General features: G+C 34.1%; 1 protein-coding gene across 1 annotated transcript; it reads right to left on the minus strand.

Moving 5' to 3' along the window:
* Positions 1–13,121: 13,121 nt before the first annotated feature.
* LOC123707756 (beta-galactoside alpha-2,6-sialyltransferase 2) lies at positions 13,122–19,538 on the minus strand. Its single transcript, XM_045658090.1, has 5 exons — positions 18,773–19,538; positions 14,991–15,088; positions 14,396–14,541; positions 13,869–13,999; positions 13,122–13,369 (listed from the first exon to the last, which is right to left on the minus strand). The coding sequence occupies exons 1-5, from the start codon at positions 19,536–19,538 to the stop codon at positions 13,122–13,124; spliced, it is 1,389 nt and encodes a 462-aa protein (XP_045514046.1).
* Positions 19,539–23,552: the final 4,014 nt, after the last annotated feature.

The raw sequence follows: 23,552 nt of genomic DNA on the forward strand, positions 1-23,552 counted from the left end.
GTTATATAATGGTCATTTTATATAAAAAAGGTATATTTCTTATTATCTACTTATATAATAAAACTTTATTTTATGACAGAAATATCTAAGAATTATATATAATAGTCTCTTATAACTTATTTGATTCAGGTTATCAATTGGTTATTGAGCTAATTAATAAACAATACTAGAATAAATTGCTCTGTAATCTAAATGCGTCGGAGAAGAACATAGTTCTTTTACACGTGTTTTCCTTTGCTGATAGCTTTATTTTTGATTTGATACTATAAAATTATACACGGTATAAAGTGTTATGACTATTTATTTATTTCATATACGTTTAATGCTACGATGTCTATTTCTTCTATTCGTAAATACTAATTTGTTTTTATTGCACTATTTTAACTACTGTCAAATTTTGTTCGATAAGCTCAAAGTGGATGACAAGTTGTTTTCATCAAAACTTTGTATAAAGCTTTAGATTTATTTTTTTATTTCTGTAAATTTAATTAGAGTGGTAATTTGTAAAACCATCCATATAAATAAATATAGAGTATATTATGCCTATAAATAAAACAAAATTAGATAACTATTAAGAGGGAGAGTGACTAATAGAGTTTTTAGTCACTCTCCTCAGAGAGTTCACTTAAGATGCAGTTGCTGCTTTTACAAACAATTAAAATCGAATCATCGCAAGACAATTATGACCACATTTTCTGCAAACATTTGGAATCCAGAATGAGTAGGTAAATATTAAAACGCCCTTAATATTTTAATTTTATTTCAATATAAATAAACATATCAATGTCACTACAATCTCTTCAATCTGGGCATAGATCTATATCCTATGTACCTATCTGTTTCGTGGTAAAATAAATCTAATGGGCAAGTAGGTGATCATTTATTTAAATTTAGAAAATGTATAAACATTGTTTGCAAATACACTTAACACGAAAAATCTAATAAAGGAGAGGAGAACATAGAGCTGGTAATGAAAACCTAACCAAGGACAGATGGTAAAAAAAGAAAAGAAAAAAAAGGGGCTTTTGTCGTTATCAACAAATTTCTGTTTGAAAGCCTAGACTGTAACTGCTTATTATAAATATTAAACATTGGTTACCTTGTATTAAGATTGCTCATAATTATTGACTTTTCACACCTTCCACCAAGCCTTTGTCCTTCCTGACATGTGTAATGTTTTAAAAAGAATGCATGTATATTAATGAATTAAAATAAAATGTTATCTAAGTTTATACGTTTAATAAGAATTGATTATATGCGTACCAACTTTGTTACGTTAATTAAGATTTTTAGCTGTCCCATCGCAAAAATTCTTAAAAAAAACCCTAATACACTATTAGATTCAAACGCTATGTCATCATCCTTTACCTTAATCTATACCAAAAATGAAAAATAAATCAATCCCCAGTTTTAACGCCATTTCACTACAAATAATTAGTGTGCAAAACATGGTTAAAGTTACTTAGTAACTATATGTAACTATCCAGTTAATTACTTAACAGACAGTAGATTCATTCTAATGTAAAATAACTTCCTCAAGTAACATTTTAACAAAGGCATATAACCTTCGTAGGTCCTTACTGATATTCATGACTATTGTCTACGCTGACTAAGCAGGGTGGCTTGAAGCTTCCCTGAACTGGTGGAGGCATGACCTAAGTAGGGTCAAGGACGCTTTTGTTGTACTTCAAACACAGGTGATTCAAATATATATTACGTGAATAATATCGACTGTCTAGATTATGAGGTCATTTTGATTATTACTTAAATACAAGTAAAAATCTTTTACTCATAAATATATTTACTGTTATAGAACTGGAGCAAAGAAAAATTACAAAAATAATTAAACAATTAGATAACTTAAACAAATTAAAAAGTTTGGTCCCTGTGTCAGTGTTCCATTAACGCCAAAAAGAGCGCGAGGACTGCAACTTTTCTAGAGTTACTAGTTCTCTCCAGGCCAGGACCAGACCAGGTGCCAACTTAAATCTTGGAGACAAAATTATAGTTGGAGGAAAGACTTATCTATGTTAGCCGTTTATTATTTTTCACTTGATCTTCTGTACTTCTTCGAGGGAGGTGTGACGGGTATTACATTGTGTCTATACAATTATATGTATCGATTTTTTTTTAATTAACAATCAATAGTTTTTGTCCTTAATACTTTCGCCGAAACAAAGTTGCCAGATTTAGAGTATGTGTGGAAAGAGAACCTTCGTTACGTTTGAGACAGCTGCTGTGAAAATTATGTTATATTAACAACACTATTGCGTCGTTATAGTTAGACAGTAATAATCATCTAGGTATCTTAATATGAAAAAAATTAAAGAATTACTATAATTGCCACACCGGTTCTTTTTCCGCACGCATTATTTACATCTACATATTTCTTACATATAAAACTTATATACTATAATATGTATATGTGAAATTTTAAAAATATTGCTTAAACTAAAATCGTTAAGTTATCGCGTATCATAAATCAAATGAACGTTTTGCTTACATTAGGAGGGCCACAGACCTTGACTTAAAAAGCCGGCTAGACCTTAGTTTTCTACACGTAACCGACTTTTTGCAAGGACATTAGAATCAGTTCCTTGAAAGTAATAGTTTATATACATGTGTACTTTACGAAATTGACCGTATCTTTTTTTTAATTCTTTGTCCTTATATTAGTACTTTCTATCTAATCTCTTTGTAGTCTTTGAAACTTTGTAAGTTTCTCCAAAAAAAACTCGTTAAATAATAGTCCGTAGTCAGACATTGTAACAATATGACTTTAGGTATGTAATACAAATGTGTCTGTTATTTTTACGATTTACTATCTAATATGATAAGAAAATAATTCTTCAAATTGTTGTATGAAATTAAAAACTACTTTTATTTCGAGGCTTTGTTCAATAAATTTGCCAGAGACTCATCGTAAAAAAAATATATATTGATGAATCTCGTTTCAAGGTTGGCTTTAAACTAAACAGGAATCATCCGGAATTTCATTATTCGGGATTATTAATTGTTATTAATAATTAAAATTTCATTACATAGACATAAGAATCTACCTACTCTAAAATCGTAGATTTTAGCCCATACGTATTCACGCGTGTTTGTATACATCCTATATACATATGCTAAGTCAAAAGTTAGGTACAAAGGTCAAAGGTGCATTTCCTATTAGCAATCAGTTTTGCGGTTACGGGTGAATGACTGTTTGACAAGTTCAGTGTGAACATATACGACAATACAATCTGTGTCATTCAATTGTCTACACTTTAAAATATTCGTTGATATAATCTGTTCTTTAAAATTCGTCACTAGTTCCTATGAACATGATTCGTTCGAAATTTAAAATTTTAATGTCGAATTTACCTTAACCATATGGACTAAAGTCCTTTCCCTTTCCCATTAGGAATAAATTAATCATCATCATTAACCAACGAGCGAATTTCATGCCTGGATTTTGCACTAGAACCAGAGTCCGCTACTTTTAGTATCTTGAAGTTTGATTGTTAAATCACACTGCATACCTTATGCTTGCGGTGCGCTTTTGCTTAAGCCTTTCAATCCATATTTTCCAATATAATATATAATAATTTAGCAAGAAATTCATGCTCTTCAAATAGTCATAGCGAAAGTTTGAAAGATCAAGTCGTCGATCACTCAACGACGATGCTTTATAAGGGACGGCAAATATTTGTGTATTTTTTATTTTATTTATGCTCTAATACTCCGTCTATAATGTTTGGTTTATTTGAGCACTAGACGTTATGTCTGGTTTGTATTTCTTTACAATATGTTCAAGTTATTAATCATCTAGATAGTCGTCAACGGAATCTTAAAGCTAAATCTAGGTTAGAATTAACGAGGTTGTGACGCCCACACCAATGAACCGTTACAATCGTGTATTTCATAATTTAAGTGTGAAGTTTATATTCTTAACGTAATATGCATTTTTGTCACGCAGATATATGCAGATAGTCAGAAAGTCCATTGGTGCAGCCAGGGTTTGAACCTACAACCTGAGATGAGAGTCACACGCTGAAGCCACTAGGCCAACACTGCTCGTATAAAATTACAAGAACACAATGTTATTCAATTGTATACATTTATTAAATGATATTTTTAGAATAAACTTTTGACATAAGGTTTTTATACTTTTGATTCCGTACTTTACAGAACATTTTAAGTTTCTTATTGTGATGTCATGATCATTTCAAGTTAGTTAAAACCTACAAAAATAACTATGTCGTATTAATTTTGACATTTAGTCCAAGTAACAGAAACATATTCTTTAAAAGAGAACCTAGATATATTTTATTAACGCTACCAGTACCTTCGGAACCTTGCCTAGACTAAGAGACTCCTATTAATAATATATTTTAGTTATTATATTATATTTTTAAAGGTTTTTAGTTTCAGATTCAAATAATGTTAACACTACGTTGCTTAATTAATGTAGTATTTAGATAATATCTAGTTAATAATTTATTAATTCTTATTAATAAGTGTGATATTTTAGTTATTATATTACATTTTAAAGGTTTTTAGTTTTAGATTCAAATAATGTTAATACTACGTTGCTTAATTAATGTAGATTTAGATAATATCTAGTTAATAATTTATTAAATCTTTTTAATAAGACCGTACCTGGGCCACGTGTTATAAGGGGTAAATCCAGGCTAAACAGCGTGTTGGTAGAAGGAAAAAATCATGGCTGAGCAACGTTAGGGGGTGGACTGGTATTGCAACTGCATCTGGCACAGGACAAGACACGCTTTAAGAGACTGACGGCCTACCTCCAGTAATACCAGAGGCACTAAAAGAAGAAGTGTGATAAAATAAAAAGTCATAGTTTTGTTAAATATTGTTAAAAAAAATATCAATGGCGCTACAACCTTTTTACGCCTGGGCCTCAGATTTCTGTATCTGTTTCATGATATTTTTTTTTAAATCGAATAGGCAAGTAGGTGATCAACCTTCTGTGCCTGACACACGCCGTCAACTTTTTGGGTCTAAGGCAAGCCGGTTTCCTTACGATGTTTTCCTTCACCGTTGTGTTAAATGCGCACATAGAAAGAAAATGCATTGGTGCATCTCCGGGGATCGAACCTATGACCTCAGGGATGAGAGTCGCGAGCTGAAGCCACTAGGCCAACACTGCTGATAAATATTGTTACTTTATAGAATATTTGCTTATTACCTTCTTTATATAAAAATGATAGTGTATAACAAATACGATTGGATTGCTTGTCTAGGAACATCTAAAATCATCTAAAGTTGCAATTGAAATGAAAATCTATGATGGTTATCTTCTCAAAGCCGCCAATTAAAAGTGATTCTGTAATCAATGAATGTTTTATTATGCAATACTAAATGCTAAATTTTTGTTCTAATTCCATTGATACAAAACGCGCATTTATTCTAAATCTGACATATTAGACAAGGTAATCGAAATAAAAAGAAAACTAACAAGCAATAGAAAATATTTATGATTACAAACTTTATTTCCTTAAACCCAAAGGAAACTTACCAAGTGAGTAAGTTCTTCGTAAGATCATTATCAGAAAGACTTTGTACTGACAGCTTAAATGTAGATTAATCGACATAGTTATACGTATATTAGATTCAAGGAAGCGATTGACGTTTGTATTTTCCGATTCCACTCATCATTTTATAAGGAAACCAGCGAAATTGTCATATCAACAGCCACTTCTACGAATAACACAACCCTTCGCTCATTGCATTAATCTTTGACCATTGTTTTAATATTTATAAAATACAGTCATAAAATAAAAGTTTGAATAAAAGTCCGAGTTAACGTCACAACAACCGTTTTTATATTAATGTTATTATATTTTTATAAACAAGTGCATTTAAAATAGTTTTTATTGTAAATTCAAGCAGTTACACTTGATAGGGACTTCGGCAAAAATAAGTAATTAAATAATAACTCAATACTGAAACCGGGATATGTATGGATATGTATCATATGGATCGCTTTTGGAGTTGTAGAGGAAGTGCAGTGTTCTGGTGCATCTGCACGCATTGACTAATTGATCGACGTCACAGTCTCAAAAAACCATAGGAATTAGGTACAAAGTATTCTTAAGGAAAAACAAATTTAGTACAGCTTAAATCAGTACAAAATATGACCTCGAAACGTTCACAATAGTATTTGCATCGTTGTTTTTCAGAATCAAACAAAGGAAGTTACGCTTATATGTAACTGTAAATTTTGTAACAGTTTTGTTACATAAAGAAAACTATGTCTGCCACGTGGTGACTCATACTCCCGTTATGAAAATACACGTTATATTTTTCTTAAGGCGAAGCTCACTGCAAAACATGACCCTCTGTTCGTCAAATCTTAATATCCTGCTATTAAATTATATTCACGCTATTATGGACAGAGACTACAGACTTTAATAATGTTAAAGAAATTCCAACAAATTCCAATTTAATATTCCAATGTTACTTCCTTCCTATAACTAAATTAGGAAGGAAGTAACAGTACTAATATCGGCATAACATAATTTTCCGTTTGACAACCAAGTAAAAAAAATGTTAGGTTAGTCAATTTCAATTTTGGAGCAGTGTCACATAGTGGTAGACACACCGGGAAGAGGTGACAAAAATATAAATTTCTACACAAATAAACCCTGATTCCAATATTTATTAAAATTGCCTATGTGTATAAAATATCTAAATGACGCAGGTAGTGAGTCATGTAACCAATTCGCTCCAATTTGATTGCATGGATTATGTGCATTGAGTCTGTACTCAACCTCTGTAGGTTGATGGATTTGCAGGAATATTTTATCTATGTCTATTTGTTTCATATATATTTTATTACGAATAAATTAAATCAGTAAATCAATCTTTATAACATTGCAAAAATTAAGTTTTTATCGGGTTGCTCACAAAACAATATTATGCATTTAAGTAAACCTTTACAGTATTTTTAATTCCAAAGCCTACAATGTCTAGTGAAAAGTTTGTCTCGCATCCTAAGCTTGGTCCTGATGTACGCTATACTAAAATATTTGAACTTCAATATCGTCCTTGTGATACCATTACCTTATGCAAATTATAAATAATGTATTATATTGTATTGTCTTTTACACGGTGAAAGAAAACACTTTTTTATCGGATTGAAGCTATGTATTATTAACTTATAATTATTTTACATAATTTTAAATTTAAAGATCTGTATAGCAAGCGAAACGTCGGAAAAATTTCAATATAAAATTATGTAAAACAATTATAAGTTTATAATAATACATAGTTTAAATCCGGTAAAATAGTGTTATATTTCAATGTATTATATGTTTTTATTTTCGACTTTTATTTACGTAAGGCAACTTATTGAGAATTATTTGTCGGAATTGCCAATACTCAGATTAGGTTATTGAAAAGTTTTTAATCTTTTATATAGCAATACAATATTCCTTATATGTCGAACTAATGTGAAAAAGGACACGTTATTTCGAAGCTATTCATTTTTCATACAAAATTACCACAACACGTTTACGGAAACCACGCAAGAAACGATGAAATTTGTATGACTGTGGTTAAAAAGGACACTGTTGAGGGAAATATATATTTTGGAGTCCAAAGAAAAGTGCACACATCATACCTACGATATACCTCGATGAGTCCTGAACCAGCTGTGCTTTTACCGCCCACGTCTGTAATGGACTTCGCAAAAACGAAAATATAAGCTCTAAGCAGCTCTAACCTACATCTGTTACAAGAGAAACATTATGACGCCAATGAAACCTCAAATGATTTATGAGAAATAAATTTAGGTGTTATGATTCATGACCGCCAATTGTTCCCGTTAGATAAACTCGTTAATTAAATGTATCATACATGGGGTTAGGCATATAATAACTGTCGCAATGTACGGTCATACAAAAAATATACAAAAAGTATTAAAAATATTCAAGTCAAAATATCGGTCACCACTTGGACTGTCTCCTTAAGAACTCTATGTGTGTGACAGTCTCAATTTGAAAGAAGTCACATTTCTTGATTAATTTTAATGAAAGTTTTCTTTAGAATCAAGTAGGTGATCGGTATACTGTAAATCCCGCAACAGATTCGCTTTATCAGACCTTTGGGTAGCAAGTGCGCAAATAATTCGCGTAGGCCGCTTGTGACTATGACTCATGAAAATGTTTGTTTTAAGCTTAAAGAAGTTGTTCGACCCAGAATCAGAATGTATGACCGCTATTTGTCATATTCTACTCTCATCTCAATATTTATAATACATTACTATGATAAAGTTAGTTATTAAAAATATTATTTGTTGTATTTTATTACCCTACTATGTATTATAGTAGATGGTATAGACATAAAGATGTTAGCGCCGTAAGGTGGTTAAACAATCACACATTATAATATTTACATATATACTGAAATAAAGTAAAAAAAATCTATTGCAAATAACATGTATATTTTATTACTTTTACAGTGTATTAGTTTAATACATAAATATATAACAATTTAAAATATAAAAAGCTTATTTGAAGTGGTCTCCATTGGCTGCAATACATTCATTTAAACGTTGAGGCCAGATATCAATAGAAGCACGCACTCGTTCCACGGGAAAATTCATTAATGCCTACTTACGGATTGTGTTAGGGACTCTAAATTATCATGGCATTAAGAACAAGTCGTACTCTCTAAATCATAATCCAGCGGACTAAGATCCGGACTAGATGACGGCAAGTCTTCAGCTCTGATGAAGGGCATACCTACTTTGTGTAATGCAATCACATTAATTCGGTTCTCACCACACTTCATTTAAATATCGCAAAATATTGTACAATATATTGGCACCAAAATGAGAAACAATGATATAAAAATGACAGATTCTAAATTGAAATGTAATATTGTGTTAATTTTCAATTTTAACAGTATTTATGGCCAGACTAAGTATATATGAAATTAAATGAGAGTTATGGAAGAGGAAACTATTCCTTGCCTTATCTATTGCGCGGCATTGAGTCGTCGCTCCAAGCTCTTGTTTCTCCGAAGCAGATAACTAATTCCTATTACAACCACTCGGGCTTCCCCCAACCAATAAAGGGTCCCTTAGAGCCTCTGAGTTCTTATTTAATCTGTCTTGTATCCCACTTCACGGTAGGTAAAGACACGTTCGAACAAGATTTTCAGTTTTTGTTTCCACAACAGATGTCTACACTTGAAATTGTAAATCTGAATAATGTATACAAACACTATCATATGCAACCTTCATACAAATGATAGGTAAATGAGGCTTTATAATCGCCGTATAGATAAAACCATCAATTCTATCGCTGGACAAAAGCCAGGGGTATGCTAGGCAAGTGTCCAACACTTCCTAGAACACTTAATTATCTTCTATTTTTACTTTGCCTTCTTAATTGGTCATGCTACAGGCGTTAGGTGCAGAAATCCTAAGGCATCCAGCACAATTTAAAAGGGTTTTATGGTGCATCCTTTTAAGTAGCAATATATGATAATTATGCCCCTCCTTTTCTTCCTTTTTCTAACCTTTTCGTCAAAGGATGTTACATGTTATACATAATCTGATGAAGAGTTCTATTTTTAAAGTTAGTTCAAATTCTGCCATGTACAAAAATAATATTTTAATAACCCACATGGAGCGAGAAAGAAAGCATCGTAAGGAAATCGTACTCGTCTACGAACAAGAAATCTACCAATAGGAACTTAAGGCTAATCACACGCCTAAAGAAAAACGAAAGATAAATAGATTAGATGTAGAGATTTAGCGATCATGGTCCATTGGGGTTTCCAGCTATACATAATTAACGACTGGATCTCCTTTTTTAGGAAAAACTAAAGAAATTATAAAATTGTGTGAATTTTTGAACAACTGTAGGTATTGAATATATAAACAAGGGACAAATTAAATTATATTTTATATCCCATTGTTACATTTATCCTCAAATATACAAAATATTTTTACGCTATGGTGTTTTCCGGACCAATTTAAATACGATCAGCATATTAATGTTTTATAAAGATTGTTTAAAATCTACAGGGCGTTTCTGAGGAAGTGATTATGTATGCGTAGTGTGAGGTGCCGACGAGTAAAACAAACGTATCACGTTTGCGAAAATGAGTTTTAACATGTTTTTGTATTTAAATAGCAAATTAATGATTTTGTGTCATGCAATTTCTTTTTTACGCTGTAGTAATTGTAGTAGCTTTTTTGTGTCTTGTGCTGTTGGTGACTGTATACTGTGTATTCACGTCAGCCTCGAAGATATTGCCAGCCAGTGTGCCGAGTAGGTTTCGATGTCGTTGGCAAGCTTTTATAAATAAAGTCAAATGTTTCGTATCAGACATTAACAGTATTTTAAAAAGTAAATCATCATTAAATATAGCCTTTATGATTTTACGCATTTAAGGCTATGATATTAGGGTCAGGTTACCTTTGTAAAACATTTAACGTTTCAGACAAAACAGCTTGCTTTAGTTCTACGTAAAACTAAAGCAAGCTGTTTTGTCTGAAACAATCGCATGTTATTTATTAGGACACTAAACCTCCGCGTAAGTTTTCTGATGTAAACTCGTACTAGGCGCTACGCGTGCGCAGATCTCGGATGTCGCTAATTCCGTGCGCTTGTGTTGAATCACTAATTATTAGAACATCAATATTCCTCTAGCTTGTCCACTCAGTCGCTAAAAATATAACAAGGGCAAATCACATGGCCATACTTGTATCACATAAAATAACTACCAAATCTCTGTTCCTGTTTCGATAAAGATTTTATTATCTATGGTTCATTGCATTTTAACATAGATGTGTTTGCTAAAAAAAGGAACATTTCTCGAACCCGCATTGAATAAATCAATTACTATTCATAAATACTTGCATAAATGATACCTTAGAAAAAAATCGTATAAATATTTCACATACGTAAGCAATTCTTTATTTTGACAAGATTTTATTATATTTCTGAATCAAATATATTTCTGAGCAATATTGCCAATATTCTAATATCAAATAAACTACTAGTATTAACGGTCTTAAACCGCTTTGACCTTGACGTTGTTAATTATGCCCTGTGACATATAATGACACTGGCAGCTGACAGTAATGCCAATTTTCCGCAATATAACAAAACGTATGTTATCTGTGTAAAGAGTATCATAAAATAATATATTGTTCACTTTAGTGAACGCTTCAATCATATGGTGGATAATTGAAGTACCAGGGCTTAAGTGACCCACGCAAACTCATGACAGCCTAAACTTAGGCATTTTAATTACGCAATATTTGTAGAATCGTAAAACGTAAGGTATTTCGGTCAATTTAAATAACATACTTTTATTTATTGCCATATTCTTCAGTAACAAATGTAAAAACCTTTAATGACTGAGTTTTACCACCTATTCTACTTTAATTCTTAACACTATTCAGATTAATCTTAACGACATTGCATTCTAAAAACAATAATAAAACTTGCTAGTGAAGGTAGTTCGATTCTATACATTTTATTATCAATTGTTTATCAATACAATTAATTCCCAAGCGATAATATCAATTATATAATAATAAAAAGCCTTAGAAACGTCTCTTACATATGAAATATTATTAAATTCTACTTTGTTCAGAATCTGTGTGAATTTTTAATACACAATTTAGTAGATTCTATAGAAAGCTTTCAATCAAACATACGTGATACACACAATCGAATTGTTAAGGTAGTATATTCAGAACGTTAAATTTGGAGCATGTGATAGGATAGTTTCTTGGACGAAATCTATCAAATAGTATAAGTTAAGTGACACCGATATAACGTAGAGGTTAACTCTGTGATGCCACTGATTTAGTGCAATCTGGTTTACATAAACTTGTTACGTTTTGCTTATTATGTTCAATTATTTAGTTTAATACTTTCATGCTCCATTTCTCTTCCTCATGTCATGTTTCCACTTAAGTTTATTTATTTTCAATGTGACATCTGCTATCTTAGTTATTCATCTTAATGATGCATTCTTTATTTTGTACGGTGTGAAAGGAACAAAAAACCCAAAACAGGAAATAAATTAAGAAGCAAGGATAGACCAGATTCAGAAAACAGCAAGTGGTACATGGTAAAGAGTGGCACTGTGCAATCAGAAATGGCGGGATTTGAAAGAGAGCTTTGCCAAATGATATAAATGAGATGATATAACTATAAATATATTTAAATGTAAAATATCTGAAATATAAAGCTTTTGAGTTATAAAAGTACAGTTTTTAAGTACCTTTTGTGGGCTAATCGTAAAATTAAAAATGCGGCCAAACATGAAATTGATGAATTAAATTCACAGCTAAAACGATAGTTGCCTGGTGAGAACAAGTACTACTACTAGTATTTTACTATTCGGCCATGCGGCTCTACCATAAAATATCGTGTAGTACATGGAAGACGTTGATGCAAAATATAGACCATAGCAAACTTCTCATTAATAAATACAGCTTCTGTCTTAAAAATAGTATTAAGTATAGGAATCTACTTATATTCGTAAATAGGACCGACTTAATTGATATCTAACAATGCCTTATTCAGTTCATTAGCTCGCTACTCATTTTAATACAAAGATTATTGTTTTATTAATAAATTAACATGAACCGGTTTATATATTTTATTTTTAAATACACTAGTTAATAGTATATATGTGTGCAATCTTTCTTAATTTTTATATCTTAATTGGCCTAACTTTCCTTGCTGTCCAAGCAGACCAAGTCAGACTTAATGTTTTTGGAATCTCGCGCTTAAGGGGGTTTGGCAGCACAGCTCGGGCTGTTTTGGCGAGATTTACTTTTTACTATATTATTATATAGTTTAACTCTAATGCAGAACATTTTAATGTGTCCTGTGTTCTATTGTCGATACTCACGCCCGAAGTAGATAGACATAGGACGCCGAAAAACTCGGTAATAACAAATGAATAACGCTATTTTAATTCATTATTGATAATTTCCTGCAATACAATACTTGCAAGTCATATTTCACCATTTTTTTAACAAACATTCAGGAAATTCTCTCCAGTTTCAGGCATCTAATTTACGTTTTGTCTAACCGATGTTTCTCGAAGCTTTCACCGCATCGTTTTAATTCCTAAACATCACAAGTCATCTTCCTAACACCCAGTATATCAATGAAGCCTCTTTGGAAGACGTCCACATCCGAATTATCACGGATCCTATCCGCCAAAGCCTTTTCTTGGGCTAGGGGATGCCACGCACCAAGTGTACATCCAGGGTCGTCACCTGTCAAGTAATAGTGGCATCGTTTAGTCGCACGTACCGATGGCACGTACTCGAAGACGCGTACGCGGTGACATCGATGTAGGGCGAACCAGATACCTGAAAATTCATATTTCTTTTCATGTAACCCAATAACGAAAAAGCCTACAGCCTTTAATTCACGCATAAAATAATTTAATTACGGGGTTAATTATTGATACCCGAATGTCTAATAAATATGTCCGCCGAAAGCCTATTTGCAAAGGCTTATTACATACTAATTAATTATTCTCACAAATATTTTCGTGTCGTATATTAACCCTAATTTATTAAATACTGCTTTAATACAACTCACGTAAGAACCTCAATCAATTCGATGTAGTGGAAGATGTTAAAATAATGCTAGTATAGAAGATTTTATAAGAATAATTCAAAACTATCTTAAATTATTTGTATAAAATTCCTAGATATTTTAAAAGCCTACCTTATATGTAACATACGTACATATTATATTATGGTAATATGATTATTTATACCCACAAAAATATATACATTGCCAATTCGCAAATGTTTAGTGTTTAATTAATCTATATAGTTATATCTAAAGTACATGCTTTACCTATGAAACCTGAAGAGGGAGGATTCTTCCTTAATCTATAAGGCGACAGATGTTGTAATAAATTCCATAGACGCCACAGCACCGTTGGATTTAACAAATGAACATCAGAATCTGGTAGAATGTCGAGTAACCTGGAAAGTAGTAGTAGAACATTTGTCTGTGGATTCCCTTCTTTAAGGAGGTGCTGTATTTTATTATTTATTTTAAAAAAATAGCAACATACAAAAATTCACTTTACCTTACTTTATAAATAGGCTAATTAATTACAGAGTTATAACATACTTATTCAACATAAAGCCAAAGGATTTAAATCATTTAAAACCTACTAGGATAACATTGATTATTGTAATGTAAGTGTTTAATTCACCAACAAATAAGTTTGACAGCATACCCATTGAATGCGCAGTACCTAATCTCACTATACATATACACGCTCATGTAAAATGATGATCATCTTTTCGATGATGCCGAGATGGGAGAAATCAAATGTAAAATACAGTAAACCCAATAGTCTAGAATATACTTACTTTTTGTAAACAGGAAACAGAGGAAAGTCAGGGTGATTATACCAGTCTTCAAGGGTTGATGAGTAATTAGCGGGATCCCATATTAATATCGATACATTTCTATATAAAGGGTCTTCGAGGAACTTATATTGTGGCTTTGAGACAACCTGAAAAATAGAAACGATCACAATGTTTATTTATATAAGTGACCCAATTCTGCATTTATCAAAATTATTGTTTTGCTTAAAACCGATCTTAAGACTTATATTACTTTTAGCGTTAGTAAGTTACGCAGTTGTCTATGCATAGCCCTAGCTTGTCCCTTAACTTAATTTTTAATAAATTTTGAATAATTAAAAGTGTATAAGCTAGAACTCCATGCTATCATTACAAATGTTGTGACACTAATGGCACAAGTAAATGGTATTTACTTAAAAAGGGCCCTAAATTTGTAGATGTGACTATGGACTATCAAATAGTCGTTAATTTGTTGATCTTAGCAAATCGAATAAATCACAGGAATTAACAGTTTTGCTCTAATTTGACTTTGATGTTGTTAATTCATGAGCTCTATGACATATATAATTTTAGTTAGTGTATTGGTGTAAAAATAAACCTGAGAATTGAGGATTCGAAAGGTCGTCTTTGAGCCCACATCATCAGTATAGTTTTCGGTTGGAGCGTTATTGAATCTAAGCACCATTTCATGAGAATCTGAAAAAAAATGTTTAATTTTACAATTATATTTGGAATTATAAATCAATTTTCTTATACACAATTCGATACTTCTTGACTTATAGTATTTATATTTATTGCTTTAAAATTAAGTTTTTCTTATACTTTGTTGAGCGTTTACACATATTTTCTGTCAGTTTTTTTAGTAGGTTTATCTCACCATAGTTTCATTATTAAATTATAGTTTTATTATTGTTTATCAAGGCTTACTTTTGCTTTTGCCGGGTGTCGAACATGGCAAAAAGGCATCCGGTTATACAAAACGTCCGCTCTTCTGAGCTACAGAAGTGTTTACGTTATATGTTTGATTGAAAAAAATATTTTTACCAAAATAATACGTTTTACATTATTATTTCGCGCGCAAAGTGTACTTCTGTAATATATAAATCGATAAGTTGACTAAAGGTAGATCAAATTAATAATTATTTAAGTCTAACTTTAACCTTAATATATTTAAACTAACAACAGACTCCTATATTAGTACACAGGAAAGCGGAACAATGGAAGTAAACAACACGATTAGAAATAAAAGACTTAATAATTACGTGTACTTATTATCAATTATTGAGCAAAACGTTCACTTTTTTCTTAGGAATATTTCCTTGACCTTTAATGAAGAGTAATTAAGAAAATTGCAGGAGTCCCTCTTGCAAAAAAAGTTCAATACATTGATAAAAATGTTTATACCACTGAATAATACTGGTACGTATATTATGTCGTGTACCCTCTTAGCTACTAGGCTACTAAATATATATACATATATGGACTTCAGATATCAGTTCATATGATCTTTAATTATGCCAGTATAATACTGACTGTGAATATGTTAAATCGCTTAATGAAATCTTTATATGTAGGCATATCGCTCAGATTATTACCGAAAATTAACTTTACTTTAATTAACTTAAATGTAATAATTAACTTTTTAATCAAATTTGAAAAAAAGGTGGCACTACAACGTAGTAGTTGACGTTTATCAAAATGGTCTCCTGTGCCTGTCATTGACTTCTTTGTCAAGACATGCCCGGTCTCCTCACAATGTTTACTTTTATACATATTTTTTTACGATAATAGAAAATTCCTTTGCAACAGTCCAATGCAAAACAACGCAAAACTGAAGAAAAAGGTTTTATAGAAGTTTTTTTTTAAAGTCTTCAATAGGTGTGATAATTAATAATAATTTATTTTTCTATTTAAGATTAGAGATATCCATCATAATTTAACCAATTATTTGTTGCAACACGTGCAAGACGACAGTTTAAATTGACACAAATAGAACTAAACTGCTATAATGTTTGTGATACATTATTAATGGTTTTAATTGACTGAGGCAATTCTATTGTTTGCAGAAATCGTCACCATTTGACATTTATTATACATCATACAATTAGCCCATTCATTCCCGAGAGCACATTTTTCATGTTCCGTATTATTTCCACAATCTAAAGAAAGTCCACGGGGTTTTGACCGTACAACCTTGCGACTAATTAGCAGTTAGTTCGAATAAGTTGTTACAGGAATTCTTTGCTCATGTATTTTTTTAAATATATTAAGGTTGTTTTGGTATAAACCACCTTCTTCCTTTTATCAATAAGTACGTGAATTTGCATTTCCATGAAATATTTGTATATTCGACGACACATATATTTAACATTTGCTTTTCCCTGTTCGAAGGGCACTTGAAAAATCCATACAAACTTTATTTTCTTAGAACATAAAATAAAGTGATCATTTTCATTGCCAATTTTACCTCTAGGTTACAAAAAGCTTTCGAGAAAGGACAAAGACACGCGTGCGGTTAGGTGACTAATACCATACTTAAATTATTTGTGGAGTTAGTCATCCCACCTACTATATACGCTTTCGCTCAAGGTTATATCTGTTAATAATAATATGATTGTGGACTATGTTTTCGTCAATATCACACTTGTTGCGTATTTAATAGTATAAATCAATCTTTAACACTGAAAGCGAAGCGAAAAGCAGAAATATGCGTACAGGCCTGCAAATATATGTAGGAAAATGGCATGAGATCGGGATGGAAATGGTGAAAAATATGTGGACTCTTCCTGAGACGTACGAGTTTTTATATGTATTCAATACAGGTTACTCAACGTCTCCGATTTTAGCTAATCTATATCCAATTGATAGGGTTGTAATATCCAAACTAGATTACGCTTTTCCTAAAAATCGGTGACTTTAAAATGTTCTATAACATTATTTATTGTATTCATCTAACTGACTTCAACACTAACTATAAAGTCATTGCCGCTTTGATGTGATTTTTATATGCAATAATTATACATAAATACTGGCGCCAACCACGACTCGGCGCCATAACATAGCTTCGAACTTCCATATCAGCATACAAGATAGCCGTGCATTTCTGAACTGAGATCTCGATAATAATGCATAAATCAAACTATCTTTGCATAACTATTAACTACATACGTTACTTGACTTTAGTTGTCTTTCATGTCTTATCGCGTAATATTGTTTATTAAGTAGGTTTTTATGTCTGAGAATATATTTTTAATCTCTGTTTTGTGTAATCTTCGAAGTAATATCCGTTATTTGTCAACCATAAGCATATTACCATTGATCATTCGTAGGCATAAAGGTAAATAATTCAGCTCGTTTGGAAAAGACTGTTTAGTAGTGACGAGGCCGCCTGTTGGTTTTTATTGTAAATAAATTTGAATTATTTGGGTAAATCAAATGAATTTTTAAATATTTAGTAGCTAGTTATGCCATTTTAATATACATAGTACATATTTTGTAAGTTGTATCGGTATTAATATACTTTAGTCAAGTATAAAGTAGTTATACTAAAATATTTCTTTCTTCGGTGTGCCGTTTAGCCTAGATATCTTCCAATTTTACTAGCATGTTATACTTAATTAGATTTAATACATAATTTATTTTTAATTATAAGTAACAAGTACTAAAATATTGTCTAAATCACGAGGAAAAATGATAGATTTCATATTCTAAATCTTTGAAACGTGTCTCCATAACCAAAATAACATCGTGCGATCTTATGTAGTTTTAAGGCAAAATATTCCATTGTATTCTAAGGCCCACCCTAATCTACCTAATTTCTAAAGAAACATTATCCTAATACAGTAAGGCTTCCAATTTAAATACTTGTATACTTTAACTACGCTTCTTCTAATGTCGTTCGTAATACTAATAACAATTGCACAATACCAATAGGTGCGCCCAAAATGACTAGGTTAGCATGAGTAACGTCAGTAAAGCCCCGACTTCATATATGATTTGAGCCCTTCCTTCCTTTTGGATCCTTGAAACTCCTTGTGCATATAAATGTGTTAACAAAGCACAGATCCCGATGCGATAACGGTCGCTCACCCGCGCATAGTCACACTTGTAATATAAATGCTAAGTATTTACATTCCACGTACATATGAAATATCAACAGCATAATTTCTTTCGTATTAACCACATTTAAATGGCTGAGGAGACAGTAGATTCGTTGTAGGCTTCAGGAACGGATTGGTAATCCATCGATGGAATTTGTTTCTGATAGAAATAAATTTCGTTATCATAAAATTAGCCTCAATGACTGATTTATCTAACTAAGACTGACGTCTATTTGTTTTGACTACTAGTTTGTATATTATTGAAATTATTATTACGTACCAATAAATTTTCCGAATCGAGATCCCAGTAATGCTCCAGCACTTGTCACAACCGCACACGTGTTATATAGCCGATTTCCTTGCAACGGAGATTTTGGAATTGAATAACCTAAATCTAAAAATGGTTCATCATTTGCCGTCACCGTTTTTACTGCAACATTTTTTAATGCGCACAAAATATCCTTGCGACTATTTCGTAACGGACCATCTCTCTCGTATTTCACATCGTAGGTATTTTGATTTTCTAAACCCGATGTAAAAACTTTGCTATCACCCATTAAAACTCGGTGGAATTCTTTTAACACAAGCTCTCTAAATTCCCTTGACTGGTCCTCACATTCTGTTGTTGTAAAATCTGCGCACTCGTACTTATCCGTATCGAACTCTAATATAGCCTTATGTAAGTTAGGAAAACGAGGCTTTCCATGACTTTTTACAATTATATTAACGGACGGTCGATCTGAAGACAGTTTTGTATTGGAAGACTGTGAAATATGGCCAGCCTTGAGCATAACCGATCTTCGCGATTTCAGAATGGAATCATAGAAAGATGACTTGTTTATCCTAAATGATTCTAACTTTTCTGGATAGGCATCTTGAAAGTGTAATCTTGAACTTTTCCGCGCAGCACCAAATTGCGAATCACTAAACAATTTCTGTCTTTCAATACTCATCCAATATTGAGACCATATTAAATATAAGTAACCACACATCCCAAAACACAAGAGGTTAATAAAAATCCACACAGACATCGCTGCAGCCTTCATGTTTATTAATTTACCTAATATATTGTTGTAAATGTGCACTACGTCCTAATTAACATAATGGCAGTTGTACAATTACTTTATTAACTAAAATAAAATTAGCTAACATGGGTAACCGAGGGCGGAGTAAATCAGCTGACTAACGTGATTCTACGCATGCGCCAACCTCATAAAAAAATGCAAAAGCATTGACGCAGGCCTCTTAGAATTTGCAGGCCCTTAACTTTAAAGTGTATGTACGTAATTTAAAAATTTAAATACTCGACCTATGCCTAATTTATATTTCATTGCAAGCAATTTCCTTAAAGGCGTTAAAAGCGCCAGCGCCATAAAATAATCAGCGTTAATAGTCTACAGTAGGCGTTTTAACTTTAAATGACAAACGACAGTTATAATAAGAAACTATTTAGAAGAAATAAGGTTAAATAAAGCTCTCTTCTTTCATTAAACGATAGGTCTAGCCACTAATTTAATATTGTTTGTCGTTTCAAACCATCGGATAGGTACTGATATTGGGATTTTCAGAGTAGGTGCAGGCAAAGAAACGAGCACAACCTAGGCTAGGCTAGGCTTCTATACCTTTTGAAACATATTAATTCTTATTAGGTAAACCATTACGTTAAGGATTTGGTGACTGTAGCTTCTGCAGTTTTATCCACGTGCCATCACAGTATATGAATATTTATATTACATAAGTATATAAAAAACTACATAAGAACTATAAAGGTTGTTAATGCTGTTAACGCCAGAATTCGTCGAAACCTCATTAGGAAGCAAGACATCTTATAATAATAAAACAAGCCCTGAAGCTAAAACAATCTTTACAATTAAAATATAGTGGATCGATCAACATGCCTTCTGTCGCGATACGCAGGTAAAAAGGGCAGAAAAATTCTGTTTACCGATGAAAAAAATTCTCGACATTGAACAGCACTACAATAAGCAAAATGATAAAGTGTACGCTCACAGTTCTTAAGAAGCTGCTCAAGTGGTCTGAAAGGTACAATTTGGCCTTCATCCTGCGTCAGTGATGATTTAGTTGGCGAGTCTTATTAAGGAGTCACAAAACTTTAATTTTGTGAAAAAGGATAGAGAACTTCAGCCAGTGTATCAAGATACAGTCTTGGATGATATTATGAAACCTCTCAGAAATACACTTTTTTTAAATATATTGTAGACTTTGCAGCAGGATTCCGCACCTCGTCACAAGACACGAACTACTCAAGCCTGGCTCGAAGCAACGTTTCGGACTTTATAAGACTGGCCCTCACCTAGCCCAGACCTCAACCCTATAGACTTCAAATTATGGTCACTTTTTAAATACCGAAACTGACCGACTCATTGAGCACATCCAAATGGCTACAGATTCCCTGCTCGAAAGGATTGCTACCGCTGAAATCGTGATACTTGGCGATTTTAACGCCCACCATGCCGATTGGCTCGGCTCTGAAACCACCGATCACGAGGGAAGATCCTTTCACGACTTTGCTTTAGCCTACGACTTGACGCAAATGGTCCCTGCGATTACGCGAATACCAGATGTGGATGGTCATAAACCTTCTTTGTTGGACCTTCTGCTGACTTCACATCCGGAGACCTACCAAGTCTCTGTTGACCCGCCATTGGGTTCATCAGATCATTGTGTAGTACGGAGCATTGTGCCGCTCACGCGCCCTTTACGACCTAGCTTTGCGGGCTGTCGCCGTGTGTGGCACTATAAGTCAGCAGATTGGGACGGGATGCGGTCTTTTTTTGCGTCCTACCCGTGGGGGCCCATTTGCTTTTCGTTGAGTACTCCGGATGCCGTCGCTGGCTCTGTCGCTGATGTGGTCCTGCAGGGCATGGAACTTTTTATTCCATTCTCTGCGGTGCCGGTCGGTGGCAAGTCCCAACCTTGGTTTAGGCGTTCGTGCAAAGAGGCTTTGCGCCGTAAGCGTGAATGCTTTAAAGCCTGGGCAGAAGCGGCGACATCCTGTGATGCGGGTATCGGCGAACGTAAAAAAGCATACAATTCAGCCTCTAGGTACTTCAAACGGGAAATCGCTAAGGCAAAGTCGGAGCATATTGCCAGGTTTGGTGAGAAATTGGCCCACCTTCCTTCGGGAACTCGAGCCTTCTGGTCTCTTGCCAAAGCTGTCCAAGGGAATTTCTGTCAGCCCTCTATTCCACCACTACATAGGGAGGATGACTCACTGGCCCATACTGCAAAAGAGAAGGCCGATCTTCTAGGCTGTCTCTTTGCGTCGAACTCAACTTTGGATGATCAGGGGAAGGAACCACCGACATTATTGCGGTGTGATACTACGATGCCTGAAGTTACATTCCGGCAACGTGCTATCCGTAAACATTTATTTTCCCTGGACATCGATAAGTCGAGCGGGCCTGATGGCATCCCCCCAATTGTGCTGCGTACTTGTGCTCCTGAGTTGGCTCCGGTCCTAACGCGCCTTTTCCGGTACCTGTACTCCCTCAACACTGTTCCGAAGTGCTGGAAGACAGCTTTGATACATCCGATCCCTAAAAAAGGCGATCGCTCTGATCCGTCCAACTATCGCCCAATCGCAATAACCTCCTTGTTCTCCAAAATAATGGAAACCATTATTAACGGCCAGCTCTTGAGGTATCTAGAGGGCAGCCAGCTGATTAGCGATTCTCAGTACGGCTTTCGTCGTGGTCGCTCAGCTGGTGACCTCCTTGTATACCTTACACATAGGTGGGCAGAGGCAATTGAGTCCAAGGGGGAGGCGCTGGCGGTAAGTTTGGACATAGCGAAAGCCTTCGATCGGGTGTGGCATAGAGCACTGCTCTCGAAGCTTCCAGCCTATGGGCTCCCCGAGAAATTATGCAACTGGATTTCCAGCTTTCTCGCTGATCGGAGCATTAAGGTCGTCATCGACGGAGCATGCTCCGACCTTAAGCCCGTCAATGCCCACAAGGCTGTGTCCTATCCCCGACCCTGTTTATTCCGCATATTAATGATATGTTGCAACTTAGCAACCTTCATTGCTATGCGGACGACAGCACTGGGGATACTTTTTACACAGGCCGGGCAGGTATTTCTCGGGCTGTTGTTGATGAGTGCCGGAACAAACTTGTGTCTGAAGTCGAAACTCTTTTACGTGGAGTCTCGGGCTGGGGTAGACTAAATCTAGTCCAATTTAACCCCAAGAAAACATCCCTTTGTCGCTACTCCCCTCTTTGAAGGCACTCTCCTTAAAGCCTCAGCTAACATCGGAATATTGGGCGTTGACATATCGAATAACGTCCAGTTTCGCGGTCATTTGGAAGGGAAGGCTAAATTAGCCTCCAAAAAGCTTGCTGTGCTCAGCAAGGCGAGACGGTACTTCACTCTGGGCCACCGCTTGCAACTTTATAAAGCGCAAATTCGGCCCCACATTGAATACTGTTCTCACCTCTGGGCGGGAGCTCCCCAGTACCAACTCCTTCCACTTGACCGTATTCAACGAAGAGCGGTTCGAATCGTCGACGACCAATCACTTTCCGTGCGGCTTGATCCCTTGGCGTTGCGTAGAGATGTTGGGTCCCTCTGCATCTTCTACCGCATTTACCATGGGGAGTGTTCAGAAGAGTTGTTCGGTCTAATACCCGCTGAGCTGAGTTTCATTATCGGACGTCAAGGCAAAATACAAAATACCATCCGTATCACCTCGACGTCCGTCGTTCCACAACTGAGCGTTTTCTAAGCCAGTTTTTGCCGCGCACCACCACTATGTGGAACTAGCTGCCCACTGAAGTATTTCCGAACGAATACGACTTAGGGTCCTTCAAGAAAAGAGCGTACCAATTCTTGAAAGGCCGGCAACGCACTTGCGAGCCTTCTGGCAATGTGAGTGTCCATGGGCGGTATCGCTTCACATCGGGTGAGCCTCTTGCCCGTTTGCCTGCTATTACATAAAAAAAAACTTTTAGAGGACATGGCCTGCTCTAATGGATACGCCGACATTGATTCTCTTTAAAAAATGTTGGTGCAAGAAGTTCGTAAATCCGTAGATTCAA

The sequence above is a fragment of the Pieris brassicae genome, chromosome 3, assembly GCF_905147105.1.
Source record: "Pieris brassicae chromosome 3, ilPieBrab1.1, whole genome shotgun sequence".
NCBI classification, from domain to species: Eukaryota; Metazoa; Arthropoda; class Insecta; order Lepidoptera; family Pieridae; genus Pieris; species Pieris brassicae.